This window comes from Anopheles merus, chromosome 3R (genome assembly GCF_017562075.2).
Source record: "Anopheles merus strain MAF chromosome 3R, AmerM5.1, whole genome shotgun sequence".
NCBI lineage: Eukaryota > Metazoa > Arthropoda > Insecta > Diptera > Culicidae > Anopheles > Anopheles merus.
In genome coordinates, this window is record NC_054084.1 from 22,813,878 (window position 1) to 22,833,145 (window position 19,268).

The 19,268-nt window shown below is 45.7% G+C and overlaps 1 protein-coding gene across 7 annotated transcripts in view; it reads right to left on the reverse strand.

The window, feature by feature from the left end:
• Positions 1-598: 598 nt before the first annotated feature.
• LOC121596862 (mucin-5AC) overlaps positions 599-19,268 on the reverse strand; it is a 55,708-nt gene continuing 37,038 nt past the window's right edge. For all 7 annotated transcript variants that reach the window (XM_041922192.1, XM_041922190.1, XM_041922193.1 and 4 more), the window contains exons 3-6: positions 8,094-8,400; positions 5,318-5,555; positions 5,001-5,163; positions 599-4,802 (exon numbers count right to left, since the gene is read on the reverse strand). In XM_041922192.1, coding sequence (XP_041778126.1) covers positions 1,656-4,802; positions 5,001-5,163; positions 5,318-5,555; positions 8,094-8,400 — 3,855 coding nt within the window. In that variant the 3' untranslated portion in view covers positions 599-1,655. The remainder of the gene's footprint in view (positions 4,803-5,000; positions 5,164-5,317; positions 5,556-8,093; positions 8,401-19,268) is intronic.

A 19,268-nucleotide genomic window follows, 5' to 3' on the forward strand; every position in this document is an offset into this window, starting at 1 on the left:
ATAGAAGAAAGTAAATAAATCAAATAGTTTCTATCGTTTCTTATCAAAATATTTCTGCTTCATGCAAAAAAAATCAATGTCTCATGAGCTGCGATCAATGTCCTGATCGAGCCTGCGACGAATCGGTGTTTTTATCCATATTATAGACTACTGGTAGGTTCTTAGCTAAGATTTTGGTAGCCATGGTGGATGAAGATTTTTTTGAAGATGTATATTGGCAGATAGGGAGATATTGTTACTGAGCTGTTCAATGATGATTTTTCTAAGTACAGTAGAAGGTCTGATATGTAATTATGTATAAACTTAAATCTAGGCAGAAAATCTTAGGCTTGTACAGTTTGGCGTGTGGTTATGTACGGAGTGTTGAAATGATTTCGGCCGTCAAGTGTCAAAATCCACTATAATAAGCTGGCTAGAATCGTTAAACCTCCCATGGACCAATATGGGTTACATCTGCGTAATACATTACCTTATCCAAGCGCACCTACCAGTCTGTAGTTAGTTATTGAAATTGATTCCTGATTTATGTTAGTCTATTCGAACCGTTTCTCAATCCTTTTATCATGCACCATCGACAACAATACATCAATTATTTTGTTCATGTCAATTTTTATTACTGAAATACAGCGCACCTGCCCGGCAGTACAAGTTAAAATTCAATTCCAATATCGTGTTTTGTATGTATTTTTGTTTGTTGTCACTTTCACACATTTGCTTATAAAATAAAGAAAAACCATCCCTCACAAATCGCATCCAAAGCCAAGGGAGCGATAATGCCCGCTCCTGCTAGATGCATCGTTTGCTGCATGATGCGGAAAATAAATTAGAGCACCTGTACTAGCAACTAGTGCAGCACACCCTGTGCGTGCGTGCGTGCTACTCCTGTACAAATGTATGAGATGCCTGCGAGAGAAAGATTACACACACACACACGCGTGTGTCATCTCTCGATCTTGCAGCTTCCATTGCTAGTGTTACTTAACGCGTACACGATTGTTTCGAGTTTAGAAATAAATTATCTGCAGTACGCGCGACCGCCCGCCTGCTCGTAAGGTAACTTACTTACACCTATATTTACTTACTTCCTAAAAAAAACACTAACCAGTGTGCTTAGCAGATCGAGGTTTAAGTTTGTAGTCGGTGCCAATGCGTGTAAAAACAAAACCATGGGAACCTGCTGGGGCTTCAGATACTGCCCAAGCCTCCCAAGCTGTCCAGTGTCCACACGCACACGGGCATCAGTCTTAGCAAATCCTACAATCCTGACAAACCGGTACGATGTAGTCTTAAAAACGAATCTCACTGTTTTTTGTGTCTCACTCCCAGACATAAGTTTATCTTTCCAAAACCTGGAACCATCATCAGGCCAAGTGTGTGAGAGAGAGAGAGAGGGATGAGTTTCCACTGGGGAGCGATTGTGCTTGGGATCACCTCAAAGCCACCGAACGCACAACGATGGTTGTGACCGCGCTCATTGTGGCCAGCGCGTTTGCCGTCACTCAATTATCACCTTTTTGCTTCCTTCGCTCTCTCGCTCACTCTCCCTCTTATTTTTGTCATCTCTCTGTCTAGCGATTGCTGCCGTAGATTGAACGCTTTGAAACGGAACTGCTCCCCCGTGACCCGGAAGCCGCGACCCCCGGGGGCGGTTAGCTTTACGACTCGAAGCGCATGCTGGCCCTCACCACCGTTTCGACCATTGTGTTATTTTTATTACTACCTCCCTGCTGCTGCTGCTGCTGCTGCTGCTGCTGCTCGACCGCCACCGGATGCTGCTCGGTCAGACCGCTGGCCGCGCGCCTGTCACCGTCGGCGGTTTTATTTGCATTCATTAATTTTAAGCCCAGCGCCTGGGCCGGGTCCATTTTTCTGCTCTCCGTTTTATCACCCGGGGCGGCGGGCGGTCCGCGGGTGACCGGGGGCGGTGGTCGCTTCGTTTTCGGTCGGAAGTTGCGGATGCCCGAGTTAGACTTGACCGGCAGCAGCGTCACCAGGGTGGACGGTGGGTAGGGCGTCGTCCCGGCGTGCTTCCCGAGCGCCATCGACTTGAGCATCTCCTCGTACTGGTTCGGATCGATCACTTCCACCTCCGCCTGGCCGACGACGGCCTGCTCGGCGGACAGCTCGGACGATGTCTCGAGCATCACCGGCACGACGTCGTCAATTTCGTCGTTAATGACGGTCGGAATGACCCGTGCCATCGGTGTCGTCGTTTCCGGGTACTGCTCCGTCGTCGTCGTCGTGGTGCTGCTCGGGACTTTCGTGGGGCGGTTCTTTTTCCGCTTCGGCCGGGTGGTCGTGGGCCGGCTGGCCGTCCGGTTGGCGGTGTTGCGATATTGGTTCTTGATCTTGGCGAAGGACGAGAACGGCGGCAGCTTGCTCGAAACCTCCGGCTGGATGCCGAGCTTGGACGCGAGCGTGTCGAATATGTCGGACAGGTTCTGCAGGTGCGTGGTGCCGTTCGGCCGGTTGCTCTTCAGGTCGTCCAGGTCGGGGGTGAGCGGCTGGCGGGGCAGTGCTGTCGTCCCATCGTGCTGCACGTTCACCACCACCAGGGCTTGCAGCGTTTCGTTGAAAACCTTCCTGGTGGGTGGCTTTTCGGCCGTGGTGCGTCGCGTTCCGTTCACAAACTCCCACTTCGTGATGGGGAACAGCTCCGGCAGTGTGTTGGTGGTGGGTGGCGGCAGGGTGGAGGGTGTGTACTTTAACGTTTCCACCTCGACGTAGGCGGGCCGCTTCGGTGCGCTGCTGGCAGGGGCAACCGCCGTGGTAAGCTCCACGGAACTTTCTTCCGAGCTCGGTGGCATCGTTTCGGTCGTGCTGGTGATCAGCAGGTCCTCCGCGTCCCGCTCAATCTCCTCGCTCGAGCTGTACGTGGTGGTCGGCAGGGTCGTGGTGGAGGGTTGCTCCGTGCCTTCCTCAAGCTGCTCCGTTGATCCACCGGCGGTTGTGACGATTGCCGGACTGGGCGTTGTAGTTATCGCCGCCTGTTCCGCATCGTCCGGACTGTTGCGTGACTCCAGGTCCATCCCCACGTCCACCAGTGCCTCATCGTGCGTCCCATTCAATCCCCCGGACAGTACCGGATCGATGGCTTCCGTCGCGGATGCCTCTCCATCAGCCTCGGTGGAGCTTTCATCGGACGATTGGCTTTCCTCGCCGGAACTGCCACTCATCGGCGTCTGGAGAGTGGTCGCGCTGTCGCCAACCTTTTCCGTCGTCGTCGTCACCGACGGTGCTGCCAGCTCATCCGGTGGCCCGGACTGGTCCGGCTTTTTGGCAATCACGCCATCCCCCAGGTGCTCGAACCGCTGGTCGTCCAGCGTCAGGTTGAGCAGCTGCTCGGTCGCATCCACTGCCGTCGGCGTTAGGTACTTAAAGTCCGGTATCACCTCCTCGTGGATTTTGTCCACCGGCAGCGGATACGGCCGGACGTCCGCCACGCCGAGCGGCTCGATGCCGAGCGTGGACGAGCCGAAGCTGGGGTTGGTGTAGCTTTGGTAGTAAATTTGCCCGTTGGGATTCTCCGTGTACGCCAGCACGCTCTCGATGTCCGACGGCCGGTTCCGGTAGAGTATTTCCTCCGCCAGGGAGGGCTTCTTCCGGGCGGGCAGACCGGTGCGCTGGTCGGCCTTCACCTGCTGCTGCTGATTGGGATTGATTGGGTGCCACGGTTGCTTATCCAGCACCGGGGCGGAGGTGAACAGATTTACGTCCAGTTTCGGTATGCTGTCCGGCTCGACCGTGCCGATCCGGCGCCGTTCCGGCGCCAGCTCCCCCGGGATGCTGTCGTTAAGGATGGCCTGAAAGATGGTCTCGAGCAGGGTGTCGTTTTTGAGCTCGCTCTCGGTGTCGCCCGGCAGCCCGATCACATCCACCACGACGGGGAGATGCGAATCGGCGTCGGTCGGCTCGCCTACCAGCTCGTCCTCCTCGTCGTCCGCCGAGTCGTCCTCCGTGGAGGACGATGATGATGGCTGCTCGTTTGAGCCGATGCCCTGAGATGGCAATACCTGATAGCGGAGCGTTGTCAACCGGCTGGTCGTCGTACTGCCGACCTGCGTAGGTGTCCTGCTACGAACGGGCTGGGTAGGTGCCATCGTCGTTGTCGTTGTCGTCGTTGAAGTGGTAGTTGTTGTGGTGGGTGACCTTGTCGTTGTTGTGGTGGTGCTTCGACCGACATTTGCCGTTGTTGACCGACGTCCTGCTCCACCACCACCCACCGGGCTGGACGGTGGTTTGAGTGAAGTCGTTTTAATTTTCTTCGTCGTTGCAGCGTGCAGCTTATCCATTTTTTCAATCTTAGCCGTTGCCGTTTCATATTTTGGCTTGCCGCCGCCCGCCGCCTGCTGCCCGAACCGGTAGCCACCGGTTGATGGGCTTTCACCGTCCGCCTTGATCGCGTCCGTCGCCTTCGTCCGGTCGCTCCCCCTAATCGTTATCTGGGCCGGGCTGACGGCGAACGGTTTGAGCGTCGAGGCAGCGACCGGCACACGTCCGGCCGGATCCGTACTGCTGCTGCTGCCGGTTCGCTTCTGCGTGATGTCGGCATCTGTTTTCGTTATCTCAAACGATCCTTGTATAACCGGTAAATTATCCATGTCAATGTCAGATTCCGCCTCGACGATTCCGCCCTTGCTGGCGTCGCCGGCACGGGCTGGTGGGGCCGGCGTGACGCGCGGTGTAAACTTGTGGATAGTTTTTTCGATTACTCCCGTCTTCTTCGTGACGTGCCGCTGGTCCTGGTCGGACGGTGGGCCCGTTCCGCCGGACGACGATTTGACCACGGTCGGAAACGCCGGCTGAGCGAGCACGGGCATACAGCAACGTCATCACGGTGGCCATGAGTGATAGTGTGCGTCGGTCGATTGCAGCAAATGAAGGAAAAAGGGGAAAAAGATGGAGGACGGGAAAAAACAAATCATCATCAGTGTTATCTAATCCAAGGGTGGGTTTGTCGGACTGTGGCAGCACCGCCGCCGCCGCCCGAAAGTGCTTACCTCATGCCGGGTGAGCAGGGCCGTCTTTAGGACCTCCTGGTCGAGCAGCCGCTTAATCTCGATGCTGTCCGGATCGATGCGTATGTTCTTGAAGGCCGAGCTCGGGTTGAGCACTTCGCTCAGGAAGGCGGTCCGGATGTGCTCCTCCACGTTGTTGATGGTGCTGCACGGTGGCCAACGATGATGACATGAAAAAAAGTGGAGTGCATGGAGTTAGAATGTATCGTGGACGTTACACAATCACAAACAATGGCGCAGCAGATAAGTTTGAGCTCTCCAAAACCGGAGCGAGCGTGCTGCAGTGGCAAACTACTTACATCTTTATCTTCCGCATGTCCAGAAACACCCGGAAGCTGAGCGCTATGGTTGGGCCGTCACCAAAGTTCATGATTTCCGTCCGGGAAACGGTGAGACCGCTGCGCTCGAGCGACGTTTCGATCAGCTTTTCGTAGAATGCCGTCTTCTGCCGGTACACCGGCGTGCTGTTCGTGCGCAACCCGGTCGTGTAGATGTCGCCCCGTGCGACCCGGAACGTACAGTCGAAGGCCAGAATTGCTGGTGTTAACGGGAGGGCGGGAAGGAAGAGGTTAAACAAATTACGTTTCAATATGCGGTCGGTTTTGTATTTATGCGGCTTGTGTACCACTTTTCGATAAATTGCAGTGTGTTGTCGAGATATGTGATATGAATGCGTTTCGAAGAAGAGCGTTACTTGAACATCCGTGATAATCTTGCATCTTTCTTTTGGCTCTAAATACCTTAACTTATTTTCTAATACAGGCTTTCGAGCGTTATTAATGTGACGTCGCCTGATGATCAATCCTTGTTACTACGAGACGGTCATGTAGGAGATCGATCCTGTTCGGTCTTGTTGGAGCCGAAACTTTCACGAAACTGACTACCGAACCAACCCAAAAGTTTTTAACTTTATTCTAATTTTATCATTCGATAAAATAGCAAAAAAATAAAAATGAAGAAAAGCTAAACTGTTGAGATCAAAGCGTTGAAATTGACAACAAAATATTATATAATTCAGTATGAATGTATTAATCCCCATGAAACTCCATTTAGAGCCCAAGGGAAAGTGAACAATAAATGATTTTTTTTATTGTATCAAGGTTCATATATTACTACAGATCGGTCATAGTTAGGTCTAAGGTTCAAAAAATGTCTTTGGGAACCAAAAATCTCTACCTGCCATTCTCCATAAAAACCTTCATCCTTCATGGCTACCAAAATTAGATAAGAACCCACCTGTAGTACTTCTAGGCACCTTGAATGATATATCACAAAATTCACATCAACACAGTAAGCATAAAACATCAAAGGAAATGATCTCTTAATTTAAAATGTTTTGATTACAAATATATTTTTCCCAATATATTCCCTTTTTTCAATCATAAGTATCCCATCGATCGAGAATTTTTTGGTAAAATGATAAATATATTTATGTATTTTGGTGTTGCATAATCAGTAATATAGTATTCTTTTTTATATATTATACAATGTAAAAATCAATGCGAAATATAAAAATTAAAACGAATAATTTCTTCTTTGAACTTATCTCTACCATTAATTGAACCATAAATTGTTAACCAATTAACCGATCTACAGACTGTACATCATAATACACATGATGTTTTGTGTAAAAATTCTTTACAGTAACCGTGAAGCAAAAAGTGCAGCCAATGCAACAACACTCGACAAAACACCACAACTCTCTGAACTTCAAACAACACTCCAGCACAGTCAAGTACATCGTAAAACCACTCACACCCGCAGCTTGTTCTATTCTTGTGCAAACACAACGCCAAAACACGCACCGGACACCGCCTCTCGCTTTTAATCATGCGTCGCTGTGGTTTTTTGATTGAAGATTGATGAGCATAATACGATAGTGCAGCACAATATCATTCGGCCAGCCAGCCCAACCACCGAGTTGGCTAACCTTCTGCCGTGCGCAACAGCACACGCAGGATGACGACAACGGGCAACACGACAAAAAAAAACGAGCACCACAAAAAACACATCACAGAACGGCTCATCTATTGATCAGCTGACTTTAATTAAGCTCCAGTGCAAAGTTTGTTTTTCGGTGACCCGAACCGACGTCGGTCGGTGGAAAACTGTTGAATTATGGTTCGCAGAACCGCCCCGGTCCTCCTCACTGCTTGTGTGTGTGATGGCACGTTGGTGTGCAAAAAAGTCATTCCGATGGTCAGTCGATAGACTGACAACCCCTACCGCGCAGTGTAGTGGGTGAGCAAGCCAAAACGCGCACTGGCAAAAAATGCACCGGTACCGCCCGCCATTTGTCCACCGGCAGGGACTATCATTAAATCCACAACAAAGAGACCCCTCGCGTGGAAAGCGAGCAGGGGGGAAAGGATATGCGCTTCATAGCCAGGGTCCCGTGATGATGGGAATGATGATGATGATGATGCTGCTAGACAAGTATGGGGACAAAACCGAACCAAAAAAGCATCATATACACCGCCTGCCACCAGGGGCAGTGTTCCCTTCAACCCTGGTGTGCCACGGTTATCTTTGAGCTGCCGGAAGGAGTGGTATTAAATCAGTTGATGCATCAAGTCCCGGCATGACATAATGAATGCCGGGAGTAGTTTTGCAACTTATCCAACCATGCATGGGTCGTGCAGTGGACGTGGCGTGCCGTTGTTTCAGCCCATGTATACCGTACCGCGGAAGTGGGGTATCACAAAAAAAAGGGCAACACAACTGTAGGAATCATATCACGAGAGGACACGATGGATGCGCCAGGTGTTTCACGCTGCCCACACCTGTCAACGGGCGGGCTAATGTGATCCATTATGTTTGTGCAGTTTTGTGCTATCCGCAGCGTAACGGGAATGGTTGTACGGGAAGTGCTGGAAAAAGTGACGTTTTCATGCTGAAGAGAGAAGCTATTAGATAGCACCACAGCCGTTACCTACCAGAAATTGTTCATAATTTGCTAAATATAAATTCCACTGCTTACTCAATCTTTTTTTTTCTTTTTACACTTTTTTTATACACTTGCTTTTGAGACAAAACAACGGAATTTTCAATGACTACACACTTGCAGCTACTTACTTTCGCTGAGATCCGCCTTGAACGTGCTGAAGTAGAACGCCAGCCCGGCGACGCACAGTACCGCCAGCACGACGATGAACGCGGCCGACATCAGCAGGATCGAGAACGATTTGATGTTCTTCTGCTTTTTCGCGTACAGCGAGGAGGACAGGTTGCGGCTGTCCCGCCACAGCCCCCAGGACGTGTAGCCGTAGTGGCTGCTGAGGCTGACGTCCGTCGGATAGGAGTATTTGCTCATGTGCGTGTACGGTCCGACGAGCGTCGACCGGCGCCCGAGCGTGTTCTGGTAGGAGGCATACTCATTAGCCTGGGAATGGGGAGAAAATTTAGCAAAAAAATCGTGTTAAAGAAGTTTAAGACCATGCAATACATTTTTTTTTTCAAATAATAACAATATCAGCTATGATTACTATAATTAGTATTGTTATTTTAACACTTCTTTTTAATATTTTTATTGTTTTCATCTATTAAAAAAGGACATCTAGCCTAGGCTACCCTACATTATTAAATAACAATGAACCTAACTGAAACTGACATCATAGAAAACACATAGTTCTGGCGAACGAGTAAATAAATAAATAAAAATACTGAAACATATTACTGAAAGCATCTGACTGCCAATATGTAACTCAAAGAATTATTTTAAGATAATCTACTAATTTTAAGATAGACAATATTGTTTAAAGTGCTATATGCAGTTATCATTTAGTGTAATGGTGATCTTTGCATTTAAATTCCGTCGACCTAAATTCAATGCTTAAAATTGCTCATTGTCTTTATTTCCAGGACATATATTTTCAAAGCTATTACATTGCATTTCCTGTACTGTTTTATTATTGAGGTCAATTATGCACATTTAACCATATCTATGAGCCATATTGTACAGTAAGCATTTGCTCGAACTGTGATTGTTTTATTAAAAAATCGCTTAAGCAGCGAGAATTCATATTGCTCCTCTGATCCATGAAGTACTATTCACGATGTGTAGTGTTGTTTTGTAAGAAAAGCCATCCCGTTTTGGTACACTGGAAATTTATTTATTTATTTATTAGTATAAATAGGCGCTTGCATTATGGAAGACAGCTTAAGGCCAAAAAACACTGAACATTCACTGAAAAACTATTAGAAAATGTATGCAATTTTCATTAGATTTTGTTATAAAAAATGTATTAAAATTGTATTCAACTAAAAATGTGTACTTTCAGTTAATTTTAATATAAAATTGCTTCAAAAGTATATGATTTAAATGCAAAACATGTGCAAATGGTCATGTACGACGAATACAAATTTTTTACAAAAACAGTAAACTACCAATAAAGATTCCATTTTTTGCAATGCAAAATGATATCTTCAAAACTAAGGCTTGATAACCCATCAAACAGGGAAAGTGAGTAGAGAAATGATGAATAACAATCAGTATATAAATATCGCAACCTTGAATAAGTAAAGCACGTAAGTTAGTTGTGATCGTACCACCTAATGAAAAGAGCAGTTTAGTTCGAGTAAGATAGAATATTAAATATTGTGTCTGCCTATCTTCTACCAAAACTAACTAAAATCATCGCTAGCGATAATAATATACCAACTCGAACCAAAAAACATGTCTTTATGCTCGTGTAATTGCAAACACTTCTTCGCAGTGTGCAGTGTGTTAAGTTTCAATTCGCACCGCTTAATACCCACCGCTATAAGAGGATGAACGCATAAACGATCAACGTAAGACAAGCTCCACAATGAACCACTTAACACCTGCACACCACCGTTTCACACACACTCCTCTTTGCCGTGCGCTTTTCCGGCCAGCATTACCAGTACAGCACATGTACACAAAAAAACTGGGCCACAGAGCGCGGGAGAAAGGATAAAAAAAACCAGCACAAATCAAAAATCAACATCCAATCGATAGGAATATATGAAGTGTATGTGTGTGTGTGGAGTGTGTTTGTGGTGTGGCTTCCGTCTGGTCGGCCGAGTTTCGTTCGCATCGTTCGATGTGGATCATCAGTCGACAGGAAATCGAAGAATACCGACGTACCGGGTAATCCGCCGTGGGATCAAATAAATCCCATCAATTACGAGAGCATTGCGGTTTGCCCCGTCGACCACTAACCTACCATCCCGTCTGGCAACCGTACACCTTTTTCCGGCGGGTGGGGCTGTTTTTCCCATTTTTTTCTGCAACACTCTCAGCTCTCGCAGCACACAGTGGCACGGAACACGGAAGAGGAGTATGTGGAGTAAAAAAAATACACATAGACACAGCAGCAAAATGAACGTTCACATTCAGCGCCACAGTGCGCAAATGGATGCCATTTGGTAAATGTTCGACTTCGAAACGATCGAGGAGTGTTCTGTGCAGTACACACATATGTGTGAGTGTGGAGTGTGTTTTATGTAAGTGATGTTTTTCTATTTCGCAGGATGTGCCGGCCGCCCCCGGTACCATAAATACCGATCGGTGGTTTATTTGTTCCGCGTCCACACTCACTCGGCCGCGCCAATGCAAACTCGGGCTGCTGGGGCAAAGGAAGAAAGGTGAGATAGTTCTCCCCGCTCGAATAAAAAAGAAAAGCGACAAAAAAAACAGGTGATCTAAACGCCAGCCAAAGCCCGGCGGTCGGATTGGCACCACTCGCGTGTGATTCTTCCTTCCGGGGCTGACGACGGGCCGGGCCGGAACACTTCGGAAGCGTTCAATCAAATAGGGACATGGGAAAATGGCAGAAGATGCGACCAGAAGAAGATGTGCACTGCATTTCCATAACATGCCACCGACTGCCGCGCCCTATCGTGTATGTGTGTGTGTGTGTGTCACCGAACTGGTAGCCGTGTCGGGCCGGCAAATGGCCATGATTGAAATTCTATCCCAAAACATTCGCCAAAGACACAGACAGACAGACGGACGGTTGCTCACGTTGCAACGCGAGTGCACCATCGCACCATCAGGCACATGAGAAATGTCCATCACCGGGGTTTCGGGCCGAAACAGCCGATTCACTTCGAGGGCAGTGGACGATGTGTGTTTTTTTTTGTGTGTATGGAATGGAATGGTGGACTTCAGCATGATACTACTCTCTGTTCGTGTGGCACGGTGGCTGCAATTTAGGCAATAGCTTTTCTATTAGATTGATGAAGTGCATCACCAACACCGGGGCGATCGATAAGGGGAACACCGGGGGAAGAGGTGAGTGTTAGATCCAACACACATACACACACACACTCACACACACATAGACAAAAAATCGCAAACATCTCGTTGCGCTCCAGGGGTGACAGGCGAATCAAATCGTCTAAACCCTCCGAATTATGGGGTAGCGTGACTGCACGGTGGCAGTAGAAGGTACGGTGCAAAAGTGCAAATGCAATCTATTTTGCCGTGGTATGTGTGTATATGCGCACAGGAGGGAACGTAGAGGTATATCGAAGCCCTGCGGTCTGATGGTTTGCGAAGCTGCGGTGAACATTCCACCAAGAACATGTTGATATTGGAGCGAAAGGAGCAAAAAAAGGTGCATCTCGTTATGTGTGAGAAACAGGTACACTGTACGTTTCGTGAGGATGAAAATTGAAACGGTTGTTTTTGGTATTACTATAATCCGTTTTTTTTAGTTTGAAAGATTTTTTTTTGCTAGCTGTTCATTCATAATATTTTAATGAGTTTTTGAGCAACCTTTGAATGAGAAATTCACATCTATAATGAGGTGAATCGATAATTCCAGGATAGAAAATGTTGTTTACACAGCCACGAGTCCAACGTTTAAACAGGACCAACTACTGATAATCATAAGCTCATTGCTCAGCCGGATTAACATAAGTTGTAGTTACAAGAGGCTTTACTGAAGTGTTTAGAGACTATCTGAAGTGCTATGAGTGCTACACATAATCTTGTTTTATCTTAAGACGATGGCAACCCATTGCAAGTATTTTATCGTGTGGTAAAACAACGTTGGGAACTAGTGATGTGCTCTCTAGAGCGCAGCCAAGAATCTGTTCCGACTCCCGCTATAGCTAGTGCGACTCCAGGGTCGGTCGGTGTCGTCATTAGTCGGCCGGAATCGTCTAGAGTCGTACGGAATCGTCTCGTTGTTGCCCGGAGCCGGGGCCGTCTGTACAAAGAAAGGTTTGTTTAAGAAGTGCAAAGCGAAAAAAAAACACCACAAATCTCTGGCCGACAACGAACGGCCCCGACTACGGAAAACACCGAATGAGTCAGAACGATTTCAGACGCCTCCGGACGATTCTGAACGACTCCGGACGACTCCGGACGACTCTGGACGACTCCGGACGACTCCAGGCGACTCCAGACGACTCTGGACGACTCCTGCTTCGGGCGACTCCAGACGACTTCAATTTTGAACGACTCTGAACAGCTTCAGACGATTTCGAACGGCTCCAGCCAATGCTGTAAGCATCCTTTCGAGTCGTTTCCGAAATTGTCCTAGTCGGACCGGAGTCGGCTCCAGGTTTTCGACAACTTTTCCCATCACTTCTAGGAACGTTTGTGATGTAATTTAAAAACAGGTCTTAAGACTTCAATATTTTAAAGATATTTCGTTTATTATTTGTTCGTTGTTTATTCATTAATTTGTTTAAATCATTTTCTACCACTCTGCATGCTTGAGCAGACAGTGTTGTGGTACAGAAATTTAGAGAAAAATCAAACACCCAGGTAGATCTAGAAAAAATTTAGATTTAGAGTTGATTCCTTGCTGGATTGTGGAGAGCTTTACAATTTACGCTTTTTATTGGACGAGGCAGAGCAAAAATTAAAAGATGTAAAAATATCCGATCGAAGTGAATCCCTCTAGTGCAGTTCGCTGCGTTGAGAATCAACATAATTTGAACAAAATTTGGCTTCCTGTTTTTTGTTAGCACTTTACATGATCCCTTATCAAAATCATATTTGCATGTAAGAGTTCTATTCCATCAAAAAATATGTCCACGTAATTTTAATGACCTTAGCTAATTGTGTAGTTATAAATAGGTAGATAACGAAGAAGAGTTTGCAACCCACATGGTCATATAATCATTATTTTACACTTATAATTCCGTTTCCAACGTAACAATTTGGGCATTAGTTACAAACCATGCAATAATTAGTGTTGACAACGAGTAGCGAGAGCCGTTTTACGCACGCTGGTACACAACATTCCAACACGTTCGTCGCTCATTATCGGCTCATCTAAGCACCAAAGCTCCCGGTAACAAACGAACGCACGAACGAACGAACGAACGCTGTAGTACAGTTTTGCAACAGTCGCCCCGGGGGGCGAGCATTTTCCAAATTTCACTGCAGCAATCACACCATCTCGGGTCGGGAGCCTCTATCGTACGCTAGCGCTGTTGAAATTTTGCTCACTACCCTCCGGGCCCCGTACGTTGCAGTAAACACATTAGTTCTCTGATAATGCAATCGCCACGCAAATGGAGAGAGAGAGAGAGTCCGAAACTGGGTGGAAATGAGAAGCGGCCCGTACCCGTTCGATTTTCTGTCCAGCGCAGCCGTCCTATGGACATGTACATGCAGACAAGGCGATCGAGGGAAAAATATCCCTTCCACAGCCTCCATCGCCTGCCGTATGCACACCGACACCATTTGCAAAATAATAAACAGATATCCCGTGTGTGTTTGTGTCTGTGCGTCACAGCAAGATAACCTTGCTGTCTGCAACCAATCAGGGGAGGGCTTGCAATCGATTGCTTACGGTACCAAACAGGCCGTTTCACTCCGAAACGCACTCCATTAATGGGGGAATGGAGAAAAGTTTTTCACGCGCTAAAATCAATTCCCAAAACATGCTAAAATTCCCGGCTTGCAGAAGAATCATTTCACGTCACGTCAGCTGCAGCATGCCTCTTCTACCCAATCTGCCCTAAATCAATAACTGTTGGAACCGTTGAAGTTGAGATTTCTTTCCGCCTCATTGCTACGAGCGGCAGGTGAGATAACCTTTGCGGCCCTGCTGCATCGTGCCGTTTTGCTTGTCGAGGAGTGCGAAGCGCGTCCAATTCCTAGGGTCCAGCTTACGCGGAACCTGGGCATAGTTTGGGCCTTTAGCGCTGGCCTGCCCTGACCAAACGATGCACACTTGTTTGCCCGGCCCGATTCTGTATTGTCAGATCGAAGATAAATACGTGCGAATGTGCATATTTCTCCACCCTGGTTTGCCGCTTCCGCGATTCATGCAGGTCCTTTTTCGACCCCGGTCACTGTCTCGGTGTTATCCCCCCGCGAAACGTGAATGTTCGTTTTTCATCATTCGCAGCATCGGTGTCGTACACACTTCTGCACAAATGCGGTTAGAGCGTGCGTGTATGGGCACGATAAATTACACTTAATCTCAAACGTAAAGCACATTTGAACACAGGGATTGCAATTGAATGAAATCTTACTTTACAGCCATGGAGAGTGGGTTTGTTAGCATCAGTTTTTCCGCATATCTTTTATAAATAAAACACCAGTCGGAATGCACTAAGGTAAACGCACCAATGTAGCATTAATGTATTAATTGTAGTATTAATCCTGTTAACATCAACAACAAGACAATCAACGATTTTTCACAATAATTATCATCAATCGTGTTGGATTTGGACTTCAAGATATTGTAATTAGAGATTATTTTTTCATGGGGCTTTTCTTTTTATAATCGTTTCATGATACATACACAGAACAGACATGTTCGGATAGTTGAGATCGTTATAAAATTAGCAGAAAAAGCAGAATATTTTATCACCGGTATTGTTTTCAAACAAAAGCCAATGAAATGAATTTGACGTTCGTTATTTATCAAACAAAGACCAAAATTCGCAATATAATTATAATTAATTAACGACATCGCATCAAAATTCTGTACACTGTTGTTACAATGCTACGTTGAATATGTTTATCAGTCAAAATTATATATTTCTGGCACTTGAATGATACCGAAATGCAATGTTACATCATAAATCCTCGCTATTCCTATTGAACAGGTTTTTAAATTCTATTACATTTCAATTACAGATAGTTTTGGTAGGTTTTCTTGGTTACTGCCATAATAGTAGCAAAGTAGTCGGAAAAAGATGTTTTTTCATCGAAAATTGTTTGGTTTTTTAAACGCGTTATAAATAGAAAATGGACAAATATATGAGTTTACCCATGCATAATTCCACTCAATTCCATTCCATTCCATCAACTATTTCCTTTTTGTCGTTTGATTTGCATTGAAATATTTCTGTTTCTCTATAATTTCAATCAAATTTCCTAGTTTTGGCTTTGGTTAACCTTCAGTTACTATCACCCGTTGAGTTTTGCTTACATTTTCCATCATAATTTACAGAGATTCAACATCGCTGTTCCTGAAAATGTATGCTTTTCTAAATAAATTGTCATTAAACTATCAACCCTGCAACTACAACGCATCGAAACCGCTCATGGGTAAATGATATTTAATAATAATTTTATAAACAATTTACATCAACAATGTCTCTCCTTGTTTGTGTCTCGATTTGTATACTGTTTATCTTTTTTTTTCAGCTACTTTCATCATCCGTTTGCCAACAACACGAACCTTCCTGTGAATGCAACACATTTCCCAAATGCTTCTCCCACACCAACCCGTTCGGTTCTGTTTTTTTTATCGTGCCTCAATTTCGCTTCTGCAAGGCCTTCGATATCTCGCTCTCTCTCTCTCTCTCTCTCTCTCTCTCTCTCTCTCTCTCTCTCTCTCTCTCTCTCTCTCGCCCGCCAAATGGGTGGCCGTATTTTATTCGCTTTTATTTCAATAAAATAAAAGGAAAAATCACCCCCGAGAACGATTAAAAAATTCAACAGTAAAATGTTTTATTGAATATAATGCTGCAATCATTCGTCGCGCATGACACGGGTACGAAAATAGCTCCCCGAAGAGTTGGGCCTGGCGTGGCCCTCTTTTGGATATGGGGCTTCAGCCGGCGACACCAGCCGAAAACGTGCATCGACATTTCGCGAAGGATGAGCCCTTGCAGCTAGAGACAAACAACAGCGCGCGCGATTGGGCAGGCTGCCGGAAAGTGGGCAGAACGCTCAACACAAAACCCAAAAACATACCCCAAAGCAAAAACAAAACAAAAAAAAAGTGAAGCACAGGCTCCCTCTCCATAAGCCGTATCGTGCTCGAGCGAGCCTGGATAACGGTCCGTTGAATGCAGGGGTGCAGACAGGGATTGTCGGGCGGGCCCAGCGGCAGCAGGGCTGGTAAAATATTGACCAGCATCGGAAAAAATTCCGTGGACACGATTCTGTTCTGGCAATTGGCCAACGGTACGACATCATTATGGAGAACGGTTTCGACTGCGGATGGGATATTGGGGTGGTACACCATCGGTGGGTGTGTGTTTGCGTGTGTGTGTGATGCCGGATGGACCGTAAACGCAGACACGCACCCGGGAACACAGCCCAAATGGTTCATTGGATAATGGTTTGTCAGTGTTGTTGTTTTTTTTTTAAACCGTACAAATTGTTGGCTTGTTTTTGTCTCTTGCTCATCCTCACAGGGAGCGTTTTTTGTTGCTTTTTGTTGTGTTGCAAATAGAGCATCGTAACGATAAAAATGAAGCACACATGGAGCCAGCTCTATGCACTTGGGAGGAATAAAGCGGACTGCATTCTTTATAGAGCTGAATTTACGCAATTTCCTTTTGCGCCCTTGTTTGCATTGCATTCTCTGGAACGAAATTAACTTATTAGCTTTTTGGATAAGCGCAGACCATGGATGAAACAAAACACAGATGGGAAATGAAAATAAACTCCCGTCGGAATGTATTATTTTCTTAATATTTCATTCTCATAGCATTCTAGTGAGCTTTTTTTGCGTGTTTTTTTTTTGCTCAATTTGTTTGCAAAATCTTAATAGAATGACCATTCCATCTATTAAAGCTTCCCCGGTTTTGCATCCAGCTCCTAAGACGACTTCCGTGCTATTTAACTTATACCAACAACAAAAAAAACGAACTCAGATCTATTTCAAAAGACCGGCCGCTATGAGTTTACTAATTTTCAATTCCCAACATGTTGCTCGCACCCCTAACCCGTCGCCACGTTCTCACCCACGGTAACGAGATAAGGCAAACGGACGACCCGTACCCGCCACCGCCAGTTCTCAGACAATATAAATTCTTGCAAAAGTTTAATTGAATTTTTCTGCTCCCACCGAGTCACCGGTCTCAACCACTGCCTGGCAAAACCACTGCCGGTGGACTTCCGTAAATTCGCTCGACTTCCCCACGCTGGAGGGCCGCAAAGTATTGGCGAGTTTTTATTCGGATTCATAACCGTGTGCGTGAAGGGAGGAGCGATGGGGAAGCTGGGCAAAGCTTATTTATAGATTAAAAGTTAGCGGCACAGTGGGATGCGGAAGATGGGCCTAAAGTAGCATTAATTTCTAGCTGTCAGAATTCATTTTCTCCCCTGGCTGCAAAGACTCGCCGACGGTCGTGGAGTGGTGGATGGCTGACCGGCGTAACACTACACACTGTCTATGGACCCCCACTCCATGGGGGGAGTGGAATGGACACGCAATTCACCGTTCGGTTGCGTACGGACGCCTTTTCAAAGCTAAAGCTCCGAACGATGCGAAACTGTCCAACCGATACTGATTGGAAGGATCTTCCAAATTTGCTGAAGCTTTACACACCGAGTCTCGAGCTGGGAAACGGTAGTTTGGCGTGGGTAATGAAGCGGGATCAAAGAATGGAGAGCGTGGAGAGAGAGCGCAGAAGGTATAGGAACAACAGCTAATGAAAAGCGAGGAAATGAAATGTTTTATCAATTTTCCAGTTATTTCAGGTTTTTTGTGTGTTTGAACTTCATGGTGGAAAGAGCTTCTACCGTAAAAAGTGTGGCCAAATGTGAAAATTAGTGTGGAAAATGTTCTAGTTTTCATTTGCTTCATGTATTGAAAATATATGAGCTATAGAAATGGCCAGAGCGTATCGCTTAGTTAATTAATAACTTGATTAGCGGACCATATCCAGCATTCTAACGCTATCTAATGACATCCATCCAGAGCCCCCTATTACTTCTAACTAATTCAGCAAACTGTTCGTATTAGCTAACTTGTTGAATTGTTGATGACTTATAGAAAATTCGATAAATAAATAAAACACTTTTACGGACCGTACCTTGTCCAGTGATATCAGAATCGGTAAATTAAACCATCATCAGTAACGTCGCTATTAGCCATTCTCAGTTAAATTGTATGCGAGTAACTGATTAAAATTCAACACTGTACTACAGTGGTTCACGCAATGGAAGATACAGTTGTGTTCGGTAATTTTGCTTTCTCTTTTCTTGATTATTCACTTTCTTTCGATACCTTGTTGTTCTTTGGCTCAACAACCGTTGTTGCTTGGCTTTCAGTGACTTATGGATTACCCCCTCCCCTAAGATACCTTAGTGACTTATGGATTGAACACATGACGGTCACGTTTACGTCGTACGAGTTGACGACTATACGAGTTGTTTCGATACCATTTGGAAGAAAATTAATCAAGGCATCGAATTCTACTTAATTCCATATTTGCCATTTCTCTTGGATAAATTGAGACAGAACGCTATGTACGCTATGTAACTATGTATTGGGCGACATTTTAGATCATAATTTACTGTTGACGAGCAACAACAGGCCCCATAGGCCTTTTCAGGCTGCTATTACCAAATAAGGAAAATCTCGTTTAGCCAATAAGAATTTTAAAAAGCACAAAGCCAATGAGAATTTTGCAAAGCAAAACGATTAAATTTGAAATTGGCGAAAAATCTTACAAAATCAGGCCGTATTTCGAGAATTAACAAATGAATAATCAAATAGCTTTTTGCCGAAGAAAGTTGACACAACAAGATGATAGCTTATACAATGTAAATTTAAATATTGATACCATCTTCTCAGCACACTAGTTGTGCACACAATGATTCATAAACCAAATTAATCCAAATAAAAGCCCCATAAAACCATTCCCGTGTGTAATTTAATTATACAAAAATTATACAGCCATATAATGTATGGTAAGAACAACTGTAAACGAACAAAGAACAACTGCGGATGGAGATGGCCATTGTACTTCATTTCCATAATTCCATCAGCACCATCCATAAATGGACCACTCGCGGTGCAAAAGGGGGGAAAATACCCTTTTTCCGCCTTTCCAACTCACAACGGC